The sequence below is a fragment of the Myotis nattereri genome (assembly GCF_964212035.1).
Source record: "Myotis nattereri genome assembly, chromosome: 7".
NCBI classification, from domain to species: Eukaryota; Metazoa; Chordata; class Mammalia; order Chiroptera; family Vespertilionidae; genus Myotis; species Myotis nattereri.
In genome coordinates this window covers 47,244,644-47,272,578 of record NC_138082.1, presented here as the reverse complement: position 1 = coordinate 47,272,578, position 27,935 = coordinate 47,244,644, and the positions used below count along the sequence as shown (strand labels likewise).

The window sequence follows — 27,935 nt, the reverse complement described above, 5'->3', positions numbered from 1 at the left end:
GAGGCGCTAGGAGCAGGTCCAACGGTCTAACGTCGAGCAATAAGAACATTAAAAAGTTCAATATTCAATCCCATCAATTAATTTGGACCAGACTGTTTGCATTCCAAAAATAACATTGGACTGCAAAGGGTTAATTACATTTTTATAGTACATGGTCAAAGAAGCAGCTTGTTTATTAACTAACAACCATCCTATAAAAGGGTAATATGCAAATTAACTGAATGGCAGAACGACCGGAACACCTGCGGTCCCTCGCCCTGGCGGCCCCCGCCTCCCAGCGGGCATGCCCACCCCGACTGGGGGCAGGGCCAGCCGGCAAACCACCAGTGGCCCCTTGCCCTGGTTGGCAAACCGCCGGCAGCCCCTCGCCCCAGTTGGGCCCGCCCCTTATCGGCCCCCCACCCCAGCCAGCCCACCCCCGATGGCCCCCATCAGGGTGGGCTGGCTAGACCCACCAGTGCATGAATTTGTGTACTGGGCCTCTAGTCCTATATAATAAAATCCTAATATGCTAAGTGTTCAACTGTTCGACTGTTTGACCAGTTGCTATGATGCGCACTGACCACCAGGGTTCAGGTTCTCCGAACAGTAGCTTAGTTTGCTGCTTGGGTCCTGCTGTTTGGGACTGGGCAAGATGGTCCGGACATGCCCTGGAGCCCTCCCACGGTCCCTCCCCTGCCGGCAAGCCCAATTGGCCCCGATTGGGACTGGGTGAGATGGCCCCAAACGGCCCCGATCGGCCCTGATCAGAACTGGGTGAGACAGGCTGAACACGCCCTGGAACCCTCCTGCAGTCCCTCCCCAGTCCCGATCGTGCACTGGTGGGGTCCTTTGGCCTGGCCTGCACCCTCTCACAATCTGGGACCCCTCTGGGGATGTCGGAGAGCTGGTTTCAGCCCGATTCCTGAGGGCCCGGCTGAGGGACCCCCACCAGTGTATGAATCCATGTACTGGGCCTCTAGTTCTAAAATGATCTAATACCAAAATTTGCTTCTACTTCAAGTGGCTGCAAATCATAAAACAGAGATGAGCAGATCTCCTGTTGTTTTTCTGATTTGTAACAGTAGAAGCCAGCTCACTTGCTGTGAGTAGTATTTGATTTGTGCTGCTGCACATATATTTAAATTGGCTGCGAAGACATTTTGCACTGTAATTTTTAACTTTCAGATGCTCATGAAGAGTCTCGATTTAATATTGGAACTTTGTTTTACTGTTGTTAAAGTTGATTTGGTCATCTTACATTATAATGTATAAATTTCTAATATAAAAAGAGTTTTTATGGCTCTCAAAGCTTTCATCATATGCTGTCACTCATGTTAGATCTTATATTGCTCTGGCTTGGCCATCTATTTACTACAGACTCTAGTGGGGTGAACTCAAGTTCATTGTCAAGTAAGTACTATTTGTCAGAGGGGAAATGAAAACTCAAAATTATTTTAGGAGGAAAAGTCTAAGCCTGTTTATAGGTTGAATGGAAGGAATTTGGAGAGAAGAAGTTGAAGATGTAAGAGAAAAAGGAGATAGAAGCAATTAACTTTAAAAACAAATTTCAAATGAGTGTGTAGTTGGCTTATATAATCTGTTTGCCTTCTTTGTTGTGCATTATATTAAACCCTTGTAAATGTTAAGGCACTTTTTTGGGGTTATTCTTATGACCAAATTTGTACTTTGGAGAGGTATGTGGGGGATGCATCATGGAGAGAAGAAATTGGAGTCAAGAAGACCAATTACAAAACTTTATATAAGAAATCCTCCCCCCCCCCCCCCCCCCCAACAAATGTACAGACTTGAATGTTACATTGAGAATGAAGTCAGGCCAAAGTCATGAGTTATTTAGAAGACAGAATTCATATGATTTGGGAATTAAAACTGTGGTGTGAAGGAAAGGGTGTGAGGTAGAGTAACTTCAGCTTTCTGATTTGGTGACTAAATAGATTGTGGAGCTTTTAAACCCAGAGGAAAAGGAAGAGTAATGGAGAAAATGACAAGTTTTTGACACATTAATTTTATGTTATCTGAGGAATGTCAAACTGGAGATTTCTGGTTGGCAGCTAAGTATTTGTATCTGTCAGTCAGGCAAGAGATTTAGCTTGGAGGCTAGGTGAATTTACTGATTAAATCACTTAGGGAGAATAGTTGTAATGAGTAGAGAGTAAGCACTAAGAATAGAATCTTGAGGAATATAAACTTTGAAGGGGCAGGGCAAGAAAGAAGAGACTTAAAGGAGCCTAAACCAAATGGTTAAAGGGTTGGAAGTAAAACCAAAAGGGAGTCTCATTATGGAAGCCAAAGGGAAGAAGACCCTTTAAGAGGGAAGTTGTTAATGGCAATCACAGATTAAGTACCATATAAAACAGTTAAGATCATCAATAGCAGTATAGTTTACACTGAACTATAGTATAATATTGAGAGCTTATATTTTATGGGGTGGAGAAAGTCTAATTTATCATTATTTTTCATATGAGCATAGATATTTAGAAGCTAAGTCTTAATGGTGTTTCTATTTTAAAGAGTTGCTTTCGGGCTGTCAAGTCTGGTATTGCTTTATCACAAAAATACAAAGTTATTCTTCCTTTTCCTCTGGGTTTAAAAGCTTCACAGTCTATTTAGTCACCAAATCAGAAAGCTAAGTTCAAATAAAAAATCATTCAGAGGTTTCTGTGGATATATTTAAATATGTCTATACTTCTTTAAAATTAATTGTATTTTGTCTTTCTTTTTTTAAGAGTTCTTGTCTCTTGGCAGTATCAATTGGCTGGGAAGGAGGTGTTTATGTACAAACCTGTGGACATACATTACATATAGATTGTCATAAGTCTTACATGGAATCATTACGGGTAAGTTAATTGAATAAATTTTAAAGGTGTATGTATCTTTCCCCATATTAAATATCTTTACAGCATATAAATCCCAATTCATCTGGGGTGATTTTGATCATCATGTGGACAATCTAAACTCACAGTTTCTTCATTTCTTCAACTTTAGGGATTTTTTTTAGCAGCTGACTTCCAAGGCTGTAATTTTATTTTGTTTTTTAAAAATGTTTTTATTAATTTTAGAAAGGAGGGGAGAGGGAGAAACACCAATGATGAGAATCATCGATTGGCTGCCTCCTGCACGCCCCCTACAACCTGGGCATGTGCCCTGACTGGGAATTGAACCATGACCTCCTGGTTCATAGGTTGACACTCAACCATTGAGCCACACAGGCCAGGACATGGCTGTAATTTTAGACTTTGCTACTCTAGTTCTGAAATATTAAGCTTTATTAATATTAAGCTTTATTATCCCACTATATCATTTGATTATTTTTCAAATTCTCTTATTTTCACTCTTACTAGTATGTTTTGCATCTGGCATCAAGATCTCTAGTCCTTTAACCCTTGTGCATTTTTCCTGGTGCATTAGCTCTTACCTAGCCTCACTTACTTATACTTTGCCCATTCTGCTCTTAATACCTGTTGTTTAATCTGCCTCCTTTGATCATACACCTAGGCAACTAGCCCTGCTAGAAAAGTAATAAAACTAAGTAAATTGGCATCTCCATAAATTTGTGGTTTTCTATAATAGTGCCTTAGACTAGAGCAGTGAATTTCAACTGGTATGCCATGAGAATTTTAGTCAGGGCACCTCTTTTCCCTTAGATTATCAAATAAAAAAGTGACAACAGCCAACACAACAATAGCTGTCTGGTATGAGTGAATCAAAATTATAACTATTTTTTTTTGTCAGATTGGGAAAAACAACACAATATATTTTTTGGTGTGCCTCAGAATTTTAGTAATTAGTTTCTGTGTGCCATAAGATGAAAGGTTGAAAATTGCTGGACTAAAGTCATGGACTGTAGATACCACTTATCACTTCATTTACCTGTCTTTAATCAGTTTTCTCTCCTGGTTTCCTCAGCAGCTATTCCAAACCTTTGCCTCCCCTATCCCACTTAAGTCCCAAGAACTCTTTCCCCTCATTAAACTGTCTCTTCCTCTCACCAAAAACAGTGGTTCTCTGTCACATACTACTTTAGCTTCCTGCCTTGCTTTAATGTTCCTTGATAAATGACTTTGCATCCCAACCAGTCCTTTCTTTTCTACCCTTAGAGGTAGTATTTCTTCTTCTGTTCAGGAATAATCTTCCTTTTTATGCTGTAGTATTCCTTTCTCCCCTTTACCACAGGGGCTTTGGTTTATCAGTAACTAACCTCTTTTTCTTCTGTAGCTTTAGTTTTTTTGCCTGGTCTGTCCCTTCTTTTCAGTTAATAAGTACACCAAAGTCTGCTATTTAAAATTTCTTTGCTTGACCTTGTATTTTCCTGTAGCTGCAGTCTTTTTTTTTTTTTTTTTTGAATATTTTTATTGATGTCAGAGAAGAAGGGAGAGGAAGAGAAAGAAAGAAACATCAATGATGAGAATCATTGATTGGCTGCCTCCTGCATGCCCCCTACTGGGGATTGAGCCTGAAACCTGGGCATGTGCCCTGACTGGGAATCAAACCGTGACCTCCTGGTTCATAGGTCGATGCTCAACCACTGAGCCACGCCGGCTGGGCATGTCGCTGTAGTTTTTATCTTTCTCTCAGCTTAACTTCTTAAAAGCTAGATAGCTCTGTTCTATTCCCAGATTCCTAACTCAGAAGCAGTGGATTTCTTTTTTTCCTTTCCTATTCCTTACCTCACATTCAGTCTTTACGAAATTCTATTGATTCTGCCTTCTAAAATCTCATTTGGCTATATTCCATCTTTATTGTTCCCACTTCTACTTTTTTGTATATGCCTTCATCTATTGACTAATGCAATTGCTTTCTTGTCAGTTTCCTTACTCCAAGTCTACTTTAGTCACTATATTGATCTTTCTAAAATGTAAATCTGATGACATATGGCTTAAAGACCCTTTACTGACTTATTCCTAATGTGATAAAGTTTATTTTTCTCTGAATGGCATTCAAGGCACTCCGTGATCTAGGCTTGGCTGTTGCTTTAGCTTTATCTTCCATCAATTCAGCACTAATAAGCTAATTAATAGCTCTGTAAGCACATTATGCCTTTTCATACCTCTTTATTCAATTGTTCATTCAGCAAATATTTGTTCAAAGCCTGTAGTGTTCCAGATACTGTGATAGATTTTCAGGATACAGCAGTGAATAAGACACAGTTTCTCTCAAGGAGTTTACTATACATTGTGTGAGACAGAAATAAACAGTTGCAGCATATGTGCTAAGTATTATGAAGTGTATACAGGGTCTTATTGGAACATCTGCCAAAGTGCTAGACCAGGGGTGGGCAAACTTTTTGACTCGAGGGCTACAATGGGTTCTTAAACTGGACCGGAGGGCCGGAACAAAAGCATGGATGGAGTGTTTGTGTGAACTAATATAAATTCAAAGTAAACATCATTACATAAAAGGGTACGGTCTTTTTTTTTTTTAGTTTTATTCATTTCAAACGGGCCGGATCCGGCCTGCAGGCCATAGTTTGCCCACGGCTGTGCTAGAACATTTGATGAAGGAAGGTGTTTGAGTGATGAGAGAGAAGATGGGAGAAGTAGTCAGGGGCCATATTGTAAAGGTCCATGTAAGGATTTTGGACTCTAGACAGACTCCTTCCAGAGATACATTAAAGCCATTAAAGACTCTTAAGCAGAGATATGACATGCTCAGAAAGTTTATTGTGGTAGTTGTGTTTGCAGGAGATAGTTGTAGGATTGCAGGAGAGTTAGAAAATATGAGGTTATATCATTTAGAAGGCAAGAGATGATGGTTGCTTGGGCTTGGTAATGGCAGTTGAGATGGAGAAGAGGTTAGATATTTGAAATATATATAATATATATATATAATATATATGGTCTTCTGAGAGATTGTGTGTGCAGCATAAGAGAGTAAGGAATCAAAGTGAAAGATAATGGTGATCATTGAAAAATTGTGATTGGGAATAATCTCACATTAGGTAGATCATACTGACAGTGGTGTGATTAGGAGATATTAGCAAAGGGAATAAAGGAAGAAAGTGGATGGAAGGACTGGTAGTATTTATTAGTTCCATATTCAGTGTGAGAGAAGTCAGGAAGCTGAAGGAGCTGCCATGACTCTCTTCTTTCTAAGTCAGGAGGTTTGGCTTTATGTGCCTAGAGTATAGGGGACAAGGCTGGGGTAAGTGAAGGGACATTACAAGTGAAGAGGTGGTTCTGAAAAACCACTTTGGAATTGGGTGAGAGAGTGCTTCACAGGATGTTGGAGCAAGATTGCCATGCAGTATTCAGGGTTCCGCTGAAATTGGAAACTGTGGAAGAAATTATTTCAGTTTTCCCTAACAGCATTCAGTTTGATGCAGAATTAGAGAAGTCATACATTGGATTAATTTTGTATGAATGTTTTGTTAGGTATGTGTGATGAAAGTACATATGGAGGGGAATGAGGAGTATTGACTTGAGTGTTTTTGAAGTGGCGGATCATGGTGTATGGGCAGGATAGGAATGGCCTAATAAACTGGGACAAAAAAAGAGGAACTAAAGGAAACAGGAGTTGGAGGTCAGAAACTAAGATGTATGAATTTAGTATTTTCAGATATGGATAATTTTGGGCCATTACAGAACAAGGATGTGGTCATGGTAACAGGTACTGGTGTTAGAGTGGAGGTCAGAGCCATAGGAGCCAATTAGGCCGAGGAGTTGAAGGACTCAGATGTAAGTAAGACGGGTTGTCCACGTATACACTGCTGAAGTTGCATAGGAGGATGGTAGGACTTGGAGTGATGAGGAAAACTGATCTAGGTATCAAAGTCCTTATGTTAATGAAGGCAATGGAGACCAGTAAAAAGGATGGCATTGTAAAATGACATGAGCCACAAAGATAGGAGAATGCAAGAATAATTATCTGGAGCCAGCACTGGAGATGAGAAGGATGCTGAGAGGTGAGGGATGTAGGAGAATGAGCAGTGCCTAACTGAGAGGGCTTCTGGGGAGGATTTAGGGAAGAATTGAGTTTCAGTCAAGGTAAGGAGGTAGACCTGGCATTCTTTAAAATTAAGGATATAGGGAAGCTTATCACAGAATGTCCTTCAATGATCAGGTCCCTTGCCCCAACCTTGTAGTATACTCTTCTTTGTATCTAAAACTCAGCTCATAAGTCTTTTCTGGAAAGCCTTCTTTGTTGCATTTATCACATTATTATTGTAATCTAGCTGTTTCTGTTTGCTTTGAAATTGTATCTTAAGTGAAGATGTATCTTAACTCTTTATCCCATCTCGTGACACATGATAGAATTTAATAAGTGTTTATAGAATTGTATTTAAAAATAAATGTCAAAAGTTAAAAAAAAAATTAGTTCTGTTAGTCCAAGTATTTGAGATCCTAGGTGTAGTGAAATTAGCACTAAATTAAGAGTTGGAAAAAAAAAAAAGAGTTGGGAAACCTAAGTTCATCCTGACATTGTCATTAACTTCCTTATTAACTATCTATAATAATAAAAGCATAATATGCTAATTAGACCAGGCATCCTTCTGGATGACCTTCCAGATGAAGCTGGGGTTGCGAAGGGAAGCCTGGGTCCAGAGTGCCTGCTGGCGGCCAGAGGGAAGCCCGGGTCCCAGGTGCCAGAGGGAAGCCGGTGTTGGCAGCTGGGGGAAGGAAGGCCTACTCTTGCACGAATTTCATGCATGAGGCCTCTAGTAGGCAAATAAATTTATTTTCTTTTCCTTAATCCTATTTTCTCATTACTTTTGTCTTATTAGTAATAATGGTCATTTTGTAGTAGTCTTACATATACATAATGTATTAAAAACATATTTTGAGGTAAAGCTAGTTAACAGAATAAGAGAGAGATTACTGGGAAAAGATATATGACAGTTAGGACAACACAAGAGCAATGGCCTACAAGAACAAAATAGATGTGGGATGGTCTCAGGCAAAAGAAAGGAACAAATTTATCAGCCTGAATTTCTGTCTTAAGTCCTCTGGTAAGTAAGTATGTATTGCAGTCTCTCGAGCAAGAGCTTCCTCCTAGGCATATGTGCATTATGTGTCTTTGCTTCAAAAATTCTACTTTTTCCTCCTCTATCAGAAACATCTGAAAGAAGGAGTTAATTCTCCTGTCACACTTACGTTCTGAATACTCTAAGTCTTTTTCCTATCCATGAAACCTAAACAGATCTATTGCGTAAAGTCCAGTCAATTGTGTTCAGCAGTTAAGACACAAGACACATCACATTTTTTTGGTTTAATTTATGTTCAAAAGCTATCTATCTTACCTACATGGGCACTTGGAGAATCTTCTCAGTAGTCACTTATAGATTATGAAAACAGGGTAAGGGGTAAGAAGAAGGTGATCCACTGTAATGTGGCCTGCTTTTTGAGTTATTCTTTATCTTAAATCCACATTTCAGAGTGATTTTGTCATTATTTAAATGTTTCAATCCTGAGAGAAGAGTAGGGTACTTAAGGAATTTATTGGTGATGGCAACTATTGCATGATTGCCATGATGTGAGAGGTGATTTGGTACGCTTCAACAGTTAAATGAGAGATTTTGTTTATGTTTTTATGGCATATATTAGAGGTGTCTTATTTTGTATGTTTCATTTATTTACTATAAAATGTAGTGGTGTAAATTTTGTTTTATATAAAGGTGTGCATCCTACATCTGTATGTTTATTTCATCTTTTAGAATGACCAGGTTCTTCAGGGGTTCTCCGTGGACAAAGGAGAATTCACCTGTCCTCTCTGCAGGCAGTTTGCGAACAGTGTTCTTCCTTGTTATCCTGGAAGCAATATGGAAAATAACCTTTGGCAACGTCCTAGTAACAAAAGCTTACAAGATCTCATAAAGGAAGTGGAGGAGCTGCAGGGACGGCCGGGAGCTTTCCCAGTAAGCATCAGTGTAAGGCAGAAATATCCTGGTTAACTCAGCTCTGCTTTTTAGCTTTTATATTTCTTTTGTTTTTAAATTATTCTGGGCCTTTATACATTTAATACAAATTGTTTTTAGAAGTTTTTCTCTTATTTGTCGTTATTAAAAATAAAAATGAGAATAATAGAACAAATTATTAGCAAAGGCTATACTTTTCCTTACTCTAAAAAATTGTTATAGTTTTAATATATGTCTTCCAGATCATGAAATCCTGTAACAGTGGTTCTCAACCTTCCTAATGCCGCGACCTTTTAATACAGTTCCTCATGTTGTGATGAACCCCAACCATAAAATTATTTTCGTTGCTACTTCATAACTGTAATTTTGCTACTGTTATGAATCGTAATGTAAATATCTGATATGCAGGATGTATTTTCATTGTTACAAACTGAACATAATTAAAGCATAGTGATTAATCACAAAAGCAATATGTAATTATATATGTGTTTTCCGATGGTCTTAGGCGACTCCTATGAAAGGGTCGTTCGACCCCCGAAAGGGTCACGGCCCACAGGTTGAGAACTGCTGTCCTAAAGCTTAGATATGGTTAAACTTTTTTAACCCTACCAGACCGCTGTACCGATTTTTCGGTAATTTCCACACAAAGGTGAAATATTGGCGCTAGATGAAAGGTAGATGAAAGGTAGACCTATTTTCTACAATGTCTCCAAGTTCCATCTTACTCTAACCACTTGTTTGCATTTAACTAACATTTTTCTATATCATGTTGGTTTTTTCTCTTTAATGCTCAGGAGCCCAGGTATAGGGGACAGTTAGGTTCAGGGCCTCAGGTCTGGTAGGATTAAGATATTGAAATATTTAAAAACAAAGCCACCCAAACCAGTAAATTATATCTATGTATCTTGCAATGTTAAGCACAGTTTAATCATTTAAAATTATGCCCATTAGGTATTTTAGGATTAAGATATATTTAGACACACACACACACACACACATTTTATATATGTGTAATTATAGATTTACATACACATTTGTGTGTGTATATATAGTAAAGAGATGAAATATTGTATACTTGATTGAACCATTCACCATAAGTCAGATCTATTTTACTGTGTGTTTTGTTCTAAGTGAACCCATATTTTATCCTATCCAGTAGGATTTATTTATTTGATTCAAACTCTTAAATATTTCACCTTATTATAGGTTTGTGATATGGTTCTTTTTTAAAAAAGATAATCCTCAGCTGAGGATATGTTTTTATTGATTTTAGGATATGTGGGAGGGAGAGGGAGAAACATAGATCAGTTGCCTTCCATGTGTGCCCCCGCCAGGATTGAACCTGCATCCTAAGTATGTGCCCTCATTGGGAATTGAACCTGCAACCTTTTGGTGTATGAGATGATGCTCCAACCAACTGGGCCACATTGGCTTGGGCTATGACATAGTTCTTGAGAGAAGTGACAGCTATGGCTGGTTTTTGCAGTAAACTTATGAAAACTTTTGAAACAGAAATTCATAGTTTCAAAGCTACTCAGAATCATCTCCTAGCAGTTTCTTTTCTCAGTTGAAGACTAATTTTAGAGTCTTCGTGATTTTTTTTTCTTTGATACTTCTAAATTTGTGTGTGTTTATAGTATGCTTTAAGTAAGGGGCATCAGTATTAGTCTTTGAAAATGAAAATCATGTATTTTATAAACATGGGAACTGTTCTAAAATATTATTTTAATGACATCCACTCATTTATTTAGAATATAGTTTGTGTGGTTGGGTTACAGGTCACAATATAGATTAGGATAAAATATCCCTAAAATAAGAGAAAATATTTCTTGATCTGTTTTATCTTTGTTTACTACATACATTTATAATAGATAGTTAATGTACTTTTTAACTTTAATTTTCTAGTATGTTCATATGATAAACAATAGTGTTAGACTATTATTAGAGAAAATGAATATCAATAAACTATATTTTGTTTGTATTTTTTACAGTCTGAAACTAACTTAAGTAAGGAAATGGAATCTGTAATGAAAGATATAAAAAATACTACTCAGAAGAAATATAGAGACTATAGCAAGACCCCAGGCTCACCAGACAATGATTTTCTTTTTATGTATTCTGTTGCTAGGTAGGTATATGCAGTATATACTTTTATATTTACTTATTATTTTTAGTTGGTTTATTTCATTTATTTTCATTCATATTTATTTAAAGAAAGAATTTTTTTTAATGCTTGTTGAAATTATGGCTAATTTTAGAATCTCCTTGAAGGACTATAAAAGTATACTTTTTGTCTTTCATTTTCTGAAGAGTTTATTTTAGTGAAATATTGAGTTAAGTGTTACTAAGCATTATATGATATGTGGGAAAAGTATATTTTTAACATTTTGAGACAGATATCTACCTCAAAGCATGTGAATATTATATATGAAAGGTGGTGTTAAGAAATCACTATTCAAGTTGTCAAAAAGTGGTAATAATGAGAATTAAAACATTGTAACATGTTGAACAGTATTTACTTAAAAAAAATAACAACAATAAGAAGAACTTACTTTGTTTGTTCTAAACTAGTGAAAGATCTAATAATATCCTAGAAGACAATAGTTGCTTTTGAAAAAACAGGTGAGGGAAGAGGAAGCATGAGATCAGGCAGATCTTAAGCCTCGATTAGTGGCTAGCAGCAGTCTTAAGAAAACAGAGGTAAATAATTCTCATCTTTCAAATTAGGTATGGTTAGTCTAATAGACTGAGTAGATGTTCATTACCTAAGAAATAGTTCCAAATAGGAATTTTAGAAAACTTAATAGAATGAAAACAGAGAACCATAAAAAAAGTAAATAGGGAAGAAACCGGGCAAATTAGAAACTTGTAAACTCGTTCTGCCAGAACTGATTTGTAGACCCCTGGATATCTCTAGAAGCGTCATATTTTGTCCAAGTAGTGTTGTCATAGGCAACATTTAGAGAGAAAATGTGACTGGAAGTCATGCACCAAATTAGTGGCAGAGTAGGACTAGAACTCGGGTCTCTTGAGTCTTGGTCTAGTGTTCTTTCAGTTCCAATCCTCTTTCTTCTCCTGCGTTCAGCTTTTTTTAGGTCATATATACACGCAGTTTATCATGGCCATTGTCTTTGCCCCATTCCTGGACCAGAGGATAACAAAAGGATAAATGAAGTATATATAGTCTTTAGAACCCAGGAAAAATAGAACCAGATTCAGGAAAATTGCTGCAAGCAAGTTAGAGCTCAAGATAAGGAAACGTTAGTCTTTGGTTTAAGAATGCAAATGCTGGACACAATTTGTTGTAAAAGGATCTAATGGGCTGGGAAGTAACTTTTAGCCTGCATACTCCTGACTGTTATTATTTATCCAGAATGCTTTGGGGGAAGCTATAATAGTTATTTTAACATTTGTCTCTGGAGAGTTACCGATTGCGTACTTGCAGTAAAATATGCTTTATGTGAAAACTAAATTGAATATAATTTAATTTTCCACGGTTTCAAGGTTCTACAAAACTCCTGTACTATATTGTGATAATAATGCTATAGAATATTGGAATGAATGTAGACCAACTCAATTATGATGTGTGTGTTTGTGTGTGTGTGTGTGTGTGTGTGCACACACATAGGTAGTCCTGTGCTACTTAATGATAGGGATATGTTCTGAAAAATGTGCCAATAGTTGATTTTGTTGTTGTGCAAAGGTTATAGAATGTACTTAACAAACTTAGATGGCATAGCCTCCTACACACTGAGGCTCTGTGATATAGCCTATTGCTTCCAGGCTATAAGCCTGTACAGCATGTTACTGTACAAACAAACACAAGATTAAATCAATCACAGAAAAATAATGCTATAAACAGATGCGATGAACACGAGATTTATGAGGTGGCTACCAGTGTAACACATTTTACGAAGAGTACACTCTAAAATAATGTTAAAAATGTAGTATAGTAAATACATAAACCAGTAACATAGTCATTTATCATTGTCAAGTATTATATACTATCCATAATTGTATGTGTTATACTTTTATACGATTGGCAGCTCAGCAGGTTTGTTCACACTAGCATCACCACAAACATGTGAGTAATGTGTTGTGCTATGATGTTAGGATGACTGTGACATCACTAGGTGATAGGAATTTTTTTAGCTCCATTATAACGTTATGGTATTACTCTGGTATATGTGTTCCGTCGTTGACCGAAATGTCATTATGCACACATACTTATTCCCCCCCACACACACACACACATACAAACGTTGATTATTATGCCTTTGATTTGACTTATAAGAAAATCCTGTTTGAATGGGCATGATCTCTATATGGAATTTTGCTATACTATGATAAATCCAATAATTTGATTTACATTAGTTTAGTGGAAATTTTAGGTTCCTATTTGTGGTTTAAATATATAAATAACTTACAGAATAAAGCTTGCTAATTCAGGAGACTTTTAAAATATACATATTTCAGATTTTCTCTTTTATAGAGAAGCAGGAACAAATGTCAAATGTTACTTACTAATATGGGTATATATGTGTAGAGAACATATGCTCTTCCCTCTTCCCATCCTTCTCTGATCTTTAATGATAAACTTTAAAGCAGCAAAATAAAGATTCTGAAAGAGAAACTATATACTCCTTAAAAACCTCATTTTTCTTTGGTTAAAATTACCTAGGTCAGTGGTTGGCAAACTGTGGCCCCTTGAGTGTGGCTCTTCCACAAAATACACGTGTGGGCGCGCACATACAGTGAGATTGAAACTTCGTGGCCACGCTCAAGGGGACAAAGAGCCGCATGTGACTCGCGAGCCGCAGTTTGTCGACCAAGGTCCTATTTGAATAGGATATAATTTTATAAGGTAGGAAACCAACCAGATTCTTCATAATTATCTTATGCCTAGCATATAATCTTATGTCATAAATACTTATGATTATAGATTATGATTATTTTTATGCCTAAAAAGTAGGCATTAACATAGTAATATCTAAAATGCTTAGATATTTAAGTAAAATATTTAGAAGTAAACTTACTTTGAATTAACTTTTGAGTTAAACATTGTGATTCTTAAATGTATAGTTTATTAGAACTTACAAGTTTATTTATTTGACATTAATAATTTTGAATGAGCTACAACCTGTTTTCCAGAACTGAATTTCTTCCTGCTGAATAAGTAATTTTGTTTGTTCCTTGGGGAACTTACATTTTTTGATGTTTAGAAACAAAATATTTCTAGAGCAATGGTTCTCAACCTTCTGGCCCTTTAACACTAGAAAGACTGAAATTTAGTATATCCCTATATTGCCCAAAAGCAGTCAAAATGACTGCACTGTGAAAGAATACTATCGGAGCACTCTTCACTTATGTTCCTTACTTTTCCAATAACTCACTTCTATTCGACATTTCTTTCATGAATTTAGGGCGCAAAAGAAATACAATAAACAACTTATTAGAACAAGTATCACTGCATAAAGATTCGAATAACAAGTACTAGTTTAGCTTATTGAGCAACTGCAACTTATCAAGTATCGACAATTTATCATGTACTTGTATGTTATCATGTGACGGTAATTGAAAAAAAAATGAAAACTGTTATTTCAATACAGAGCCGACCTGGTCATATAAGAAATTTACTGAATTCAATAATAAGAGTCATAATTTCCCCAAGCAGTCAAAATGACTGCTTTTGGGCAATATAGGTATAACACATATATATATATATATATATACCGGAAATGAAGGAGGGGGAGGTAACTACAATTATTAATAAATGCATTCATATGTTGTAAAAAAAGTCACAAAATTCTAAGACATTGTGTCCTTATATACATAATTGTTTTTCTAATTGAAATTAAAAAAACAGTCAAAATGACTTCCTTGGGCAATCTAGTGTTAAATACAGTTCCTCATGTTGTGACCCAACCATAAAATTATTTTCGTTGCTACTTCATAACTGTAATGTTGCTACTGTTATGAATCATAATGTAAATATCTGATATGCAGGATGGTCTTAGGTGACCCCTGTGAAAGGGTCGTTCGACCGCCAAAGGGGTTGCGACCCACAGGTTGAGAATCGCTGTTCTAGAGGGTAACTAGCCTGTAAAACTGTTTCCCTTAATCATTGTTTTAGAACTGTTTTTTGATAGGACAATGAGTATCTTTTTGTTTTTAATTTTATTTGTATGGTGAAGCCTTGGGAGATTTTCTGAGGGCAGCAAAGAAGAAATTGTTGGAATGCTCAGAAAACTCCTGCTAACAGCACTATTGTGTGGTTGATTTTCAACAGTGAGGGAAGATTAGACATGGGGAGCAAGGTGCATTTGTGTCTCTTTTCTTGCAAGTCTAAATTAAAGCACAAATTTTGTTATAAATGAAATAAGGAAAAGCTGATGGTTAGGGCCTCTGACTTTGATTTTTAAAGTTTTAGAAATTAGTACATGATACTAACCCTTTGGATAGGCAGGTATTTTTTTTTTTTTTTAATTCAGAAAGAATGTTGTGTAGGAGATTGTCCTACCATAATCTGAAATAATTAATTACATTTAGTAGTTTTCTGTCAAGTATTCATTAAAATAAAATTCCTAGTAACATGTTTGTCATCCTTTAAAGTACCTTATTTGATGGTTGAATAAACATAATTGTTCTTGCATTTATATTTTAATGAATATTTTTGCAAATTACCCTGAAATCAAAGTTGACATTCTAGTTCTGACGTTTGAATGTAAGAATTGCTCATGTTTCTGGTTAGCTCCTTTAAAAGTACTATCTAGGAAATCTTAGTTTCTATAAGAGAATATAGCCATTAATTTTTTCCTACAGATTAGGCAACAGAAGATTTGTGAAAACAAAATGTATTGATCTCATTTATGTCCCCTTGATGAAGGAAAACATGCTGGTCTCCGCTCGCTTTCTGTCCACTAATATGAAATCCTTGTCCCTGCTTCCTTGCTGGTAGGTTTTTAGAAGTTCAGTGAGCAATGAAAATCGCCTGAAGGGTGGAAAATTTCCTTGTTACACAGATTCCCTTATCAGCAGCAACCAGATGGAGCTCTGAGCAGGAACATTATCAATGTTAAATTGCTTTTCTTCCCCTTCTTGCCCAACCCCCCTTTCCCCCCAACAAGTAGAGAGGATTAAAGCATTCCTTTAGAAATGGGTGACAAATATACAGACTTAGGAATATTAATATTTTAAAGTTTGCATTTCTAAGTAAATATATGAAAATAACATTTCAAAACATTCTTGTTCATAAAAACAATTAGAACTAGTTCAAAATGTTTTGTTTTAAATAAAATAGCATATGTTTTTTCTTGAAATCATTTGCAAAGAGTAAGCTTGAACTTGGCTGCCTAATTTTTTTATTTTTTTTATTTTTTAAGACGGGGGATAGCTCACTATTAGTGTCAAATGCATGTCTAGGATATAAACAACTTCATTCAGTTTTAGTTGTGGCAAATAAAGGTATATTTAAGATGATTAATACTGTTGAAGTAAAAATACTTAGTTTATCACTCAGAATTTTTATTTATTATTTTGGCAAAAATTGCTGTTTTACTGTTACTATTTTTGAGTGAATCTTTAGATTCTTCATCAGTTTGATTTTTGAAATGTCAATTTACTAATTATTGCTATTTTGTAAGCTGATAATTGCTAAATATTTTATAATTTCAGGTCTTTATGAATAATACTACTGATGTTTAGCAGTATCAATAGTTACACAATATATTTTAATAAAACTAATTTTAGACATCCACAGAAGAGATTGCTGTTAATTATGTTGTTCCTAGTCACTTTTATGTTAGTGATTTTGTTTCTTAATATTGATTTCTAGAATCATCCAAGCTCCACTGAGTGATAACCATTTCACTGATAGAAAAATTGGTCTTCACCTGTGCGTTGTATGATAGTAACCACCTACTCAGTGGCTAACAGTTGGAATACAAATTCTTTCTTTAGATTCATTAGCAGGTTTATGAAGTGCATTGTAGTTATTTTCCTTATGGCCTAGTTTTTAGTATTTGCCAACATTTGGAATTTTGAACAATTATGCTGTGACATGTGCGGTTTTGCAGTTATAAATATGAATATATAAGTAAGGACAATAAGCTTTCCCCTTTTATTTCAAAAATAAAATTTTACTGATATTGCATAGATTATACTTTTGCAAATAATAAAGTTGAACTTCATTGTTTAGGTTGACTCAGTCATATCAATAAGACAAATTAAGAAATATTGCTTCAGCCTAATGACTAAGATATATTATAATGCTTTACTTACAGAACAAATTTGGAACTTGAATTAATACATCGAGGAGGGAATTTGTGTTCAGGGGGTGCAAGCACAGCTGGCAAAAGGTCTTGTTTAAGTAAGTATTAAATGGTGCTAAAATTTTCTATTTATGTCTTTTTTGAAGGCATACACAGAGAAAGTAATCTTTTGGTGTATTTTTAGATTCTTTTTATGTTGTATATAATCAGTTTTAATAGTGATTATATGCTTTAAATGGTTAATCTTGTACTTAGAAAAAAATCATATGAATATTAGCTCTTTCTGTACTGTGATTACTCAGTAAATAAATGTCATGCTAATTGACCACATTTACATTGGTTCTAAAACAATATGTTATTCTCAGCTATAAAAAATTGTTCTTGAACTAAATTCTTTTATTTTAAAAAAAATATGTTTTATTGATTTTTTACAGAGAGGAAGGGAGAGGGATAGAGAGTTAGAAACATCAATGAGAGAGGAACATCGATCAGCTGCCTCCTGCACACCCCCTACTGGGGATGTGCCCGCAACCAAGGTACATGCCCTTGACCGGAATCGAACCTGGGACCCTTCAGTCCGCAGGCTGACGCTCTATCCACTGAGCCAAACCGGTTAGGGTGAACTAAATTCTTTAAAAGAATTTTCCCATTGTGTACATTTAAGAAAATTTTTTCATAATGGCAACTAGTATTGACTATAGATTCCTCTATATAGCTGCTATTAATTAAGGAACACATTTATGTTGTATTTTCATATACATGTTAAAACCTATTAGTTGTATATGTTTTCTTTATTTATGAATATACTTTATATTGTAAAGTGGCATGATTCTTTAATACTTTTTGTAAGGGTATAGTTGAAAGAAGTGTCATTTGGAACGTAAAGTAGATTTTTCATGAACATGAACTTGAAACCTGGGTATGTGCCCTGACCGGAAATTGAACCCAAGACCCATCAGTGCATGGGAAGATGCTCCAACCAACTGAGCCACACCTACCAGGGCTGTTATTTTTTTCTTCAGGTTGAATCAAAATTCAACCTAAAAAAGATGTTGGGGAAAATATTAAGTAAAGAAAAATACTTCACCTGATTTGTATGGTTGTTATTGTCCATATTATTCAGGGTAGGGTATTGAAAATAATAGTAAATTTTGTTTAGGAAGAGACAACAATAGTGAGAAGCACGTGTTGTAAAGCTGTGGCATAAAGCGCAGGAAAAGTAGGTCTATGACAGATGAGGAAAAGGAACCATTCCTGTTAAGATGGACTATAAGGACAGTCCAGACACTACTTGAAATTATTTAGATATATTTCAGAATTTAGCTTAAAAGAGAGCATGAAGTAGTAGGTACTTAAACCTGGTGAATTATAATTATAAGAATAGGAAACATTCCTTTATAAATTAGACATTTTGTCTGAATTTTGTTCTGGAAGAATTTTGTAAACTTTCTAATTACCTTTTCTTTAACTTATTTAGATCAACTGTTCCATGTATTAGCCTTGCACATGCGGCTTTATAGCATTGATTCTGAGTTTAATCCCTGGAGAAAGCTTACTCAGTTAGAAGAGATGAATTCGCAGTAAGTATTACTGAAAGATTAAAGTTAATTAAAACTGTTTTTGAAAAATGCAGATAAAACGTTCAAATGGATGTACACAATAGCTGGTTGTGCCTCTTTTTATGTCAGAATTGATCATCAGTGGATTCAGGTAGCCTAAGCCTGATCCCTCCATTGTTAAGTTCCCCATCAGCCTTTCATCTAATGATTTTTGCAATCCCTGATGATTCTTGCCTTAATCTGATATTTCATTAGATGCTGCAGAATAGTGATTTTAAAAAACATTTCTTCGGTTGTACTAGATCAGGGGTGGGCAACTTTTTTGTGAGTGTGTGCCAAAGCCAGCAAAATCTCTGACTCAAAATTCTTCTGTGTGCCAACCCTAATTTTTTGAGAACATGTTACGCCTACTTGATATCTCTTAAGGCGTATGTATGTGAAGAACCTTGAAGAAATAATAAAATTTATTTGAGTGACAAAAACACAGTATATGATGATGAAAAATACATTCATTTTTTAATGTATACATGTACACTGATAGTCCGACAGAAAACTTTATGACTCCGTTTGATATTATCAGTGGGACTTTTGCTGCTGCATCACTGATGACAGAGATTTTACATCAGGTTTATATTTCGTGACTTTCAGAGATATACACGAGCTACTACTTTCATCCGTCAGGCTACTCCTATTACGAGACTTAACAAAATTCATCACTGAGAACAAAGATTCACAAGCGTATGTGGATGAAAGCATGGAGAGTAATGCTGTTGCAAAGTTTTTTAAACAGAAAAAATTTTCTGGAATGGTATTCCAAGTCCTCAATAGTTCATTTTCGACACTATTGAAATTGCTCTTCCTCTCTCTCGTCAATCCATGTCTATGTTCTTTAAGATAACTTGTTATGTAAAATTATTTATCTAAGATGAACCTACACTGAATTTATCTGAAAAATAAAAAAGTCGATATTAAGAAAAAAATTGTAAATGGAAGATTATAAGAGAGGGTTTCGCGTGCGAGCAAAAGTTACTGGCGTGCCATGTTTGGCCCGCATGCCAGGGGTTGCCCATCCCTGTACTAGATGTTGTATTTATAGTATAGATGGCTCTGAGGAGGGGGAAGTGTAGTCTTTATGGTGAATGATGATGATTAATTGACTATTTATATGAGAAACAATTAATGTTGACCCTTACCTCATTCAGAACCTGTTCAGATTTTGCTAGTTGTTTCAGTAATATCCTGGGAAATGCAAATGCAATGCAAAGACCATTCAAAATCATGCTTGTGTTTAGTTGTCATGTCTCTTTAGTTTCCTTTAATCTGAAATTGTTCCTGACTTTTTCTTTGTATTTTATGACACTGACTTCTTTTTTGAAGGGTTTAGGCCAATTATTTTGTAGAATTTCTGAAATTATTTTTGTCTAATATTTCCTTGTAGTTAGATTCAGGCTATAATCTTTTGGCAGAAATACCACAGAAGTAATGTGTTCTTTTTACTGTGTTGTATCAGGAGGCACATGCTGTTGATTTGTCTTGTTATTGATGATAGTAATTCTCATCATTTGGTTAATGTGGTATCTGCTAGGTTTTTTCACTGTAAAATTATTTTATCCCTTGTAGTTAGTATCTGTGGGAGATACTTTGAAGTTATGAATACATCCTGCTACTTCTTCAAAACAAAATAAAATTGTGTGTGTGTGTTTTGTGTTTATAGACAAAATGAGCAAGCTGTAAGTATTTTGCATATTATGGCTAAGGAAAATCACTTTTGTTCATATTAGCTAGTGATTTTCTTTCTAAGCTGGACTTGCATATCCAGGGACAAGGATGGTGTGCATAAAGTATTAGCATACCCAATGCTTTGAGTCTAAAGATGTTCAGCAAATGCAAGATTTCTTTTAAAAAATATATTTTATTGATTTTTTACAGAGAAGAAAGGAGAGGGATACAGAGTTAGAAACATTGATGAGAGAGAAATATCGATATGCTGCCTCCTGCACACCCCCTACTGGGGATGTGCCCGCAACCAAGGTACATGCCCTTGACCGGAATCGAACCTGGGACCCTTCAGTCCATAGGCCGACGCTCTATCCACTGAGCCAAACCGGTTTTGGCAAAGAAAGATTTCTTAAGTGTAGTATTGTTGAATTAAAAGTTGAAAGAGAAGCCCTGTCCGGTTTTGCTCAGTAGTTAGAGTGTCGGCCTGTGTACTGAAGGGTTGCCAGTTCAATTCCCAGTCAAGGGCATGTAGCTTGGTAGCTTGATTGCAGGTTCCCCAGCCAATGGGGGCACATGTGGGAGGCAACCAACTGATATTTCTCTCTTTCTCTTTCTCTCTCTCTCTCTCTCTCTCTCTCTCTCTCTCTCTCTCTCTCTCTCTCTTTCTCTCCCTCCCTCCCTCCCTCCCTCCCTCCCATTTCCTCCCTCATTCCACTTTTCCACTTTCTCTAGAAACTAGTGGAACGGATATCCTCAGATGAGGATTTAAAAAAATATATTGAAAGAACAGACATAGGTACTATGCTTTCCATAATATTGATTGCTGGGTTGTGTTCTTTTTAAGCCCTAAGATAAATACCCATTAGGATAGTAGTAAATGCTGTGAACACTTACCTAGTGCTTATTTCATGGTAAGGCATTTTTGTACTTTGTGTGTATAATCTCATTTTATCATCACCATAACGCTGTACACTAGGTACCATTGTTATCCCAGTTTTTACATATGAGGAACCTGAGGCTTAGAAAAGTTAATTAACATACTCTTTTGGGATATGCAGCTTTTAAGGAATAGAGCTGGTATTTGAATCCAAAACCCTCTGATTTCAGAGCCTAACACCTTAACTGTTAGTCTACAGATCTGAGGAATTTCCAGTATGGTTCACTAGTTCACTAAGTTGTAATACTAATAATATCATCTGTTTTATATCTACAATATTAGATTTTTAAGAATTGAAGTATCTTTTCCTATTTTCTCACTTTTAATACTTCTTCATCAAATTCTATGTCTAATGATATAGATTTCTCATATATGCTTTTTCTGTAATCCTCATAAAAATTATTTTCTTATTTCCTTTTAATTTTATTGTATTAACAATCATTTGGTTTAAGAAAAAATAATGGGAAAATTAGGCCTATTAACACTAACCTACCCATTTTCTCTTATCATCTGTAGAGTTAATAGTAGTGTACAGTTTTTATAATCTAGATTTTTTTAAAGATTAGCTAAAAACTTTAGAAGTTAGAAACAATTACATATTTTAAAAATTATCTTTATTGTTGAAAGTATTACAGATGTCCCCCTACATCCCACTCCTGTCCCCTCCCCAGGTCTTCACTGCACTGTTGTGTGTGTCTATGAGTTATGCATATGTGCATATAAGTTCTTTGGTTAATCTGTTATCCCTTCCCCTTCTTCACTTTTGAGATTTGTCAGTCTGTTGCATGCTTCCATGTCTATCTGGATCTGTTTTGTTCGTGAGTTCATTTTGTTCATTAGATTCCACATATAGGTGAGATCATGTGATACTTGTCTTTCTCTGACTGGCTTATTTCGCTTAGCATAATATTCTCCAGGTCCTTTCATTCCGTCTCAAAGGGTAAGAGAACCTTATTTTCTACTGCCGCATAGTATTCCCTGGTGTAAATGTACCACAGCTTTTTTATCCACTCATCTACTGATGGGCACTTGGGCTGTTGCCAGATCTTAGCTATTGTAGATAGCACTGCTATGAACATAAGGGTGCATATATTCTTTCTGATTGGTGTTTTAGGATTCTTAGGATATATTCTTAGAAGTGGGATCACTGGGCCAAATGGGAGTTCTACTTTTAATTTTTTAAGGGAACTCCATACTGTTTTCCACAGTGGCTGTACCATTCTGCATTACCACCAGCAGTGTACTAGAGTTCCCTTTGCTCTACATCCTTGACAGTTCTTGTTTGTGATTTGTTCATGGTAGCCATTCTGGCAGGTGTGAGGTCATACCTCATTATGGTTTTATTTTACATCTCTCTGATAATTAGTGACTTTGAGCATTTTTCATATGTCTCTTGGCCATCAGAAATAATTATGTATTTTAAATATTAAGCATTTAAAGGATAATTATCACAATGATGTTATTAAACCCCACAGTCAAAATCTATGCTTCTCTTTCGACAGTGGGGTGAATTCATTCATTCATTCATTCATTCATTCATTCATTCATAGTATGTGCCTACTGTGTGCCAGGAAAATCCATTTCTATGTCTTCAGAATGATTGTTTTTATCTTAGTAGCCAACAAGCTCCAGTTTATTATTTTTACATTTTTTTCTGATTATAAAAATTATATTTATTGTACAATGCTTAGAACATACAAAAATGTTGAAGATGAGAATGAAATGATCTAGAATATTATAAACTATGTGTTATATATAGTTTATTACAGTTTAATAAACTATAAAAATGAGAGCAAATATAGGGATAAATCATATTTTCTGAGATATCCTCTATACTTTTAACATTATGAGATATTTTTTCATTTTCTTTTTTATATGTACATATATTATAAATTTTAGAATATTATTTGATTCATACTCTATCAGTTTTAGAATTTTAAATTAATATATAACAACCAGATTCCCTTATCATTAAAAATTCTTTAAATGATGTACCTAATTTATTTATTCATTCATTTCTCTTGTTAATTATTTAATTTTTCTTTTCCCACCATAATATCAGATGATGTGTTAAGCAGTTCTTGACATGTTAGATGTAACCTAGAACTATAGAATAACATGAAACTATAGAATAACATAATGTTTTAGATTATTTCAGAAATTTATTTGATAAATAAATTTATTTGATAAATATTCACTGAGTGTTAGGAACTGTGTTGTACAGAGCAACATTGCTTCTCAGAAAGATTGTCAATCTAAGAATGTCCTCATTTCTGTCAATCTTGAATATTAGTACTTAAAAATATTTTGGGGATAATTTGAGAGTCAAAAATTGGGATCTCATGCCCAAATGGTGTGACTCAGTGGTTGAACGTTTTATTCCTAGTCAGGGCACATGCCAGGGTTTGATGCTCAATCCCCAGTAGGGGGCATGCAGGAGGCAGCTGATTAATGATTCTCTGTTATCATTGATGTTTCTAACTCTCTCCCTCTCCCTTTCTCTTTCTGAAATTAAAAAAAGGGATCTTAAAGTAATAGAAATTTATATAACTTCTGGTGAAGTTAACTTTATATAAATATTTCATATTTATTAGCCATTTGTGTATAATCTGTGAATTACATATTTAGGACATCTGTACATTTTTCTGTTTGTATCTTATTTTTTAAATATTTCTGAAGGATTCTTTATTGATGTTTCTCTCTCCCATCAGTGTTTCTCTCTCTCTCTCTCTCTCTCTCTCTCTCTCTCTCTCTCTCTCCCCCCTCCACCCCCCCCTTCTAAAGTCAGTGAAAACATATCTTTGGGTGAGGATTAAAAAAGATAAAAAAGATTATTTTTTAGGCAAAAATTATGGCTCCTAGCTTTTTCTTTTGAAAGTTCTCAGATGCTTATGAAAGTTTGATTTCTGATCCATAGGCATATGTGTAAAATAGAAAATGAATTAGAAAGAAAAGATGTACAATACTGTCTAAAGTGATTATGCATTTTCTTTTAGGTTGGGAAATGAAGAACAACAGCCTGAGGTTCCAATTCTTTATCATGATGTTACATCCCTTTTGCTTATTCAGATTTTAATGATGCCACAACCCTTACGCAAAGGTATGTCTTTATAATTCAGATTCTTAGATTACATAGTATATATAATGAATATTCTACTAATTGTAGCAACAAATGTAACATTCATCTGATGGGATTATTTAGAGGTAAATAACATTGTTTTTTCTATTTTTAGTAAATAGTAATCATATATATAAAGAAAATGACAATGAAACAAAATTGTTTTTTCCCTTATAGGTCTATTTTTTTTTAGCTTTTTAGTCCATACTGAGGTAAAGACATGGGAAATCACTCTGAAAACCTGTTTTAAAAAAATTAAAGTGATAATACAAAAACGTGAAAAATAAAGCAAACTTTCAGCCTTAATGGCTCCACCCTATTTACATGCATATACTAATATATTTTAATATAGTAATATCATAGATTTATTCAAATGTGATGTCCCATCATTTTTAATTAGTGTTAATATCATAATATTGATATTAATATTATACTACAAACATTTTAATTGCTCCAGTTTTTATTTGAAAACATTTAAACTATTCTGTCAAGTAATTAACTATTCTCCTTTGGTGGGAAACAGGTTTCTGCTTTTTTCTGTTTGTTTTTGTGCTATTTAAGTTACACTAGAAAAAACATCTGTGGGGTCTAGAACAAATATTCCAAAATTTTATAAGGAACCACAAAAGACCCTCAGTATTCTCAGCAATCTTGAGAAAGAAGAACAAAATTGGAGGTATCATACTACCTTATATTAAATTATACTACAAGGCTATTGTAATCAAAACAGCCTGTTACTGGCATAACAACAGGCATATAAATCAGTGGAATAGAACAGAAAGCCCAGAAGTAAATCAATGGTCAATTAATATTTGACAAAGGAGGTAAGAACATACAATGAAGTAAAAACAGTTTCTTTATTAAATGGTAAAATTGGACAGGTACATGCAAAAAAAATGCAACTAGACCACCAACTTATACCATACATAAGAATAAACTCAAAATGGACAAAAGAGTTAAAAGTAAAGTCAGGAAACCATAAAAATCCTAGAAGAAAACATAAGGCAGTAAACTCTCAGACTCTCTCATAGCAATCTTTTTGTTAATATATCTCTTCAGGCAAGGGAAACCAAGGAAAAAATAAACAATGGGACTACATAAAACTAAAAAACTTTCGTATAACAAAAGAAAACATTAACAAAATGAAAAGGCAGTCCACTACATATTTTCCAATAACAAATCTGCTAAGGGATTAATTTCCAAATATATAAAGAATTTTATAAGTCAATACCAAGAAGCATAACAAACCAATTAAAAAATGGGCAAAGGATTTGAATAGACACTTCTCTAAAGAGGACATTCAGATGGCCAATAGACATATGAAAAGATGTTCATTGTCACTAATCATCAGAGAAATGCAAATTAAAACCAAAATGAGATATCACCTCACAGCTGTCATGATTATCATCAGTAAATCAACAACCAGTACTGGCAAGGATGTGAAGGAAAGAGAGGCCTATACACTGTTGGTGGGAATGCGGACTAGTGTAGCCACAGTGGAAAACTGTGTGGCGTTTCTTCAAAAAATTAAAAATGGAACTACCTTTTGGCCCCGTAATCCCACTTCTGGGAATATATCTGAAGAAACCTGAAACACTAATTCAAAAGAATATATGTACCCCTATGTTCATGGCAGCATCCTATCTAATAATAGACAAACATGGTAACTAACCATACCTCCGACATGCTTCCCATTGGCTAATCAGGGTGATATGCAAATTAACTGCCAACCAAGATGGCGGCTGGCAGCCAGGCACCTGAAGTGAACAGGAGGCTTGCTTACTCCAGTGAAGGAGGAAGCCAAGGTTCCCCGCCTGCCGCTGCTGGGCTCTGAGCTTGCACTCTAAGAAACAATGTTGCAATTATAGAAGCTAAACAAACCCCATGCTTTCAGCCAGCTGGCCAAGCTAGAGTTGCAACAGTGTTTCAATTATAGAAGCCAAACAAACCCAGATACCTGTTTTCAGCAGCGGAGGCCTCAGAGCTGGAGCCGAGCCTCAGAGCTAAAGCTGGCTCTCAGTTCCAGTGACAGCCATAGAAGGTAAATAAATCCCAGAATAAAGAGAAAAAAAGGAGAGGTTGGGAGCCTCAGTCACCCGCCAGCCTGAAAACGGCCCTCAGCCCCTCACCCAGACTGGCCAGGCACCCCAGTGGGGACCCCCACCCTGAAGGGGGTGTGACCAGCTGCAAACAGCCATCATTCCCTCATCCAGGCTGGCCAGGCACCCAAGCGGGACCCCCACCCTGATCCAGGACACCCTTCGGGGCAAACCAGCCTGCCCCCACCCGTGCCCCAGGCCTCTATCCTATATAGTAAAAAGGTAATATGCCTCCCATCACCGGGATCAGCGGAGACGCGAGGCCTCCCGAACCCAGGATCAGCGGAGCCACAAGGCCTCACGCCCCGGGATCAGTGGAGCCGCAAGACCTCCTGGCACCGGGATCATCGGAGCCTCCCAGCACAGGGATCAGCGGAGCAGCGAGGCCTCCTAGCACCGGGATCAGCTGAGCAGCGAGGCCTCACTGCCCTGGTGTCAAGCAGAGCCGCGAGGCCTCCCAGAACTGGGATCAGTGGAGCCGCGAGGCCTCCTGGCCCCTGGAGCAGTGTGACAGGGGGCAGCGCCCAAACCCCCTGATCGCCCTGCGGCTCTGTATGTGACAGGGGTTGGGGCCACAACCTCCCTATCTGCCCTGCTCTGTTCGTGACAGGGGAAGGCGCCCCAACCCCCTGATCGGCCCTGCTCTGTGCCTGATAGGGGGGAGCTCCCCAACCCCCTGATCGCCCTGCGGCTCTGTGTGTGACAGGGTGCGGCGCCCCAACCCCCCCATGGGCCCTGCTCTATGTGTGACGGGGTGGAGCCACAACCTCCCCATCGCCCTGCCCTGAGTGTGGCAGGGGGGAGTGCCCCAACCCCCTGATCAGCCCTGCTCTGTGGGTGACAGGGGGCGGCGCCCCAACCCCCTGATCTGCCCTGCTCTGTGTGTGACAGGGGGTGGTGCCCCAACTCCCCTATTGGCCCTACTCTGTGCGTGGCAGGGGGGAGCTCCCCAACCCCCTGATCAGCCTTGTTCTGTGGGTGACAGGGGAGAGCTCCCCAACTCCCCAATCGGCCCTGCTCTGAGCCCGACCAGGGGCTGCACCTAGGGATTGGGCCTGTCCTCTGCCACCCGGGAGCGGGCCTAAGCCAGCAGGTCGTTATCTCCCAAGGGGTCCCAGACTGTGAGAGGTCACAAGTGTGGCTGAGGGACACCCCCCACCCCCGCCAGTGCACAAATTTTTGTGCACTGGGCCTCTAGTTATTTATAATAGCCAAGATTTGGAAATAGCCCAAGTACCCAGCAGTAGATGAGTGGATAAAAAAGCTGTGGTACATTTACACAATGGAATACTACTTGGCCAAAAGAAAGAAGAAAATCTTACCTTTTGCTACAGCATGGAGAGACCTGAAAATTATTATGCTAAGTGAAATAGGCCAGTCAG

At 36.6% G+C, this 27,935-nt stretch overlaps 1 protein-coding gene across 1 annotated transcript in view; it reads left to right on the top strand.

Moving 5' to 3' along the window:
• Positions 1-27,935, top strand: part of UBR3 (ubiquitin protein ligase E3 component n-recognin 3) — a gene marked incomplete at its 5' end in the record, with an annotated part of 186,279 nt that overhangs the window by 134,947 nt on the left and 23,397 nt on the right. Inside the window, 6 exon segments of the mRNA XM_081095514.1 lie at positions 2,727-2,837; positions 8,651-8,863; positions 10,843-10,979; positions 17,134-17,219; positions 18,599-18,701; positions 24,333-24,436. Of these exon segments, the coding sequence (XP_080951640.1) occupies positions 2,727-2,837; positions 8,651-8,863; positions 10,843-10,979; positions 17,134-17,219; positions 18,599-18,701; positions 24,333-24,436 (754 nt within the window).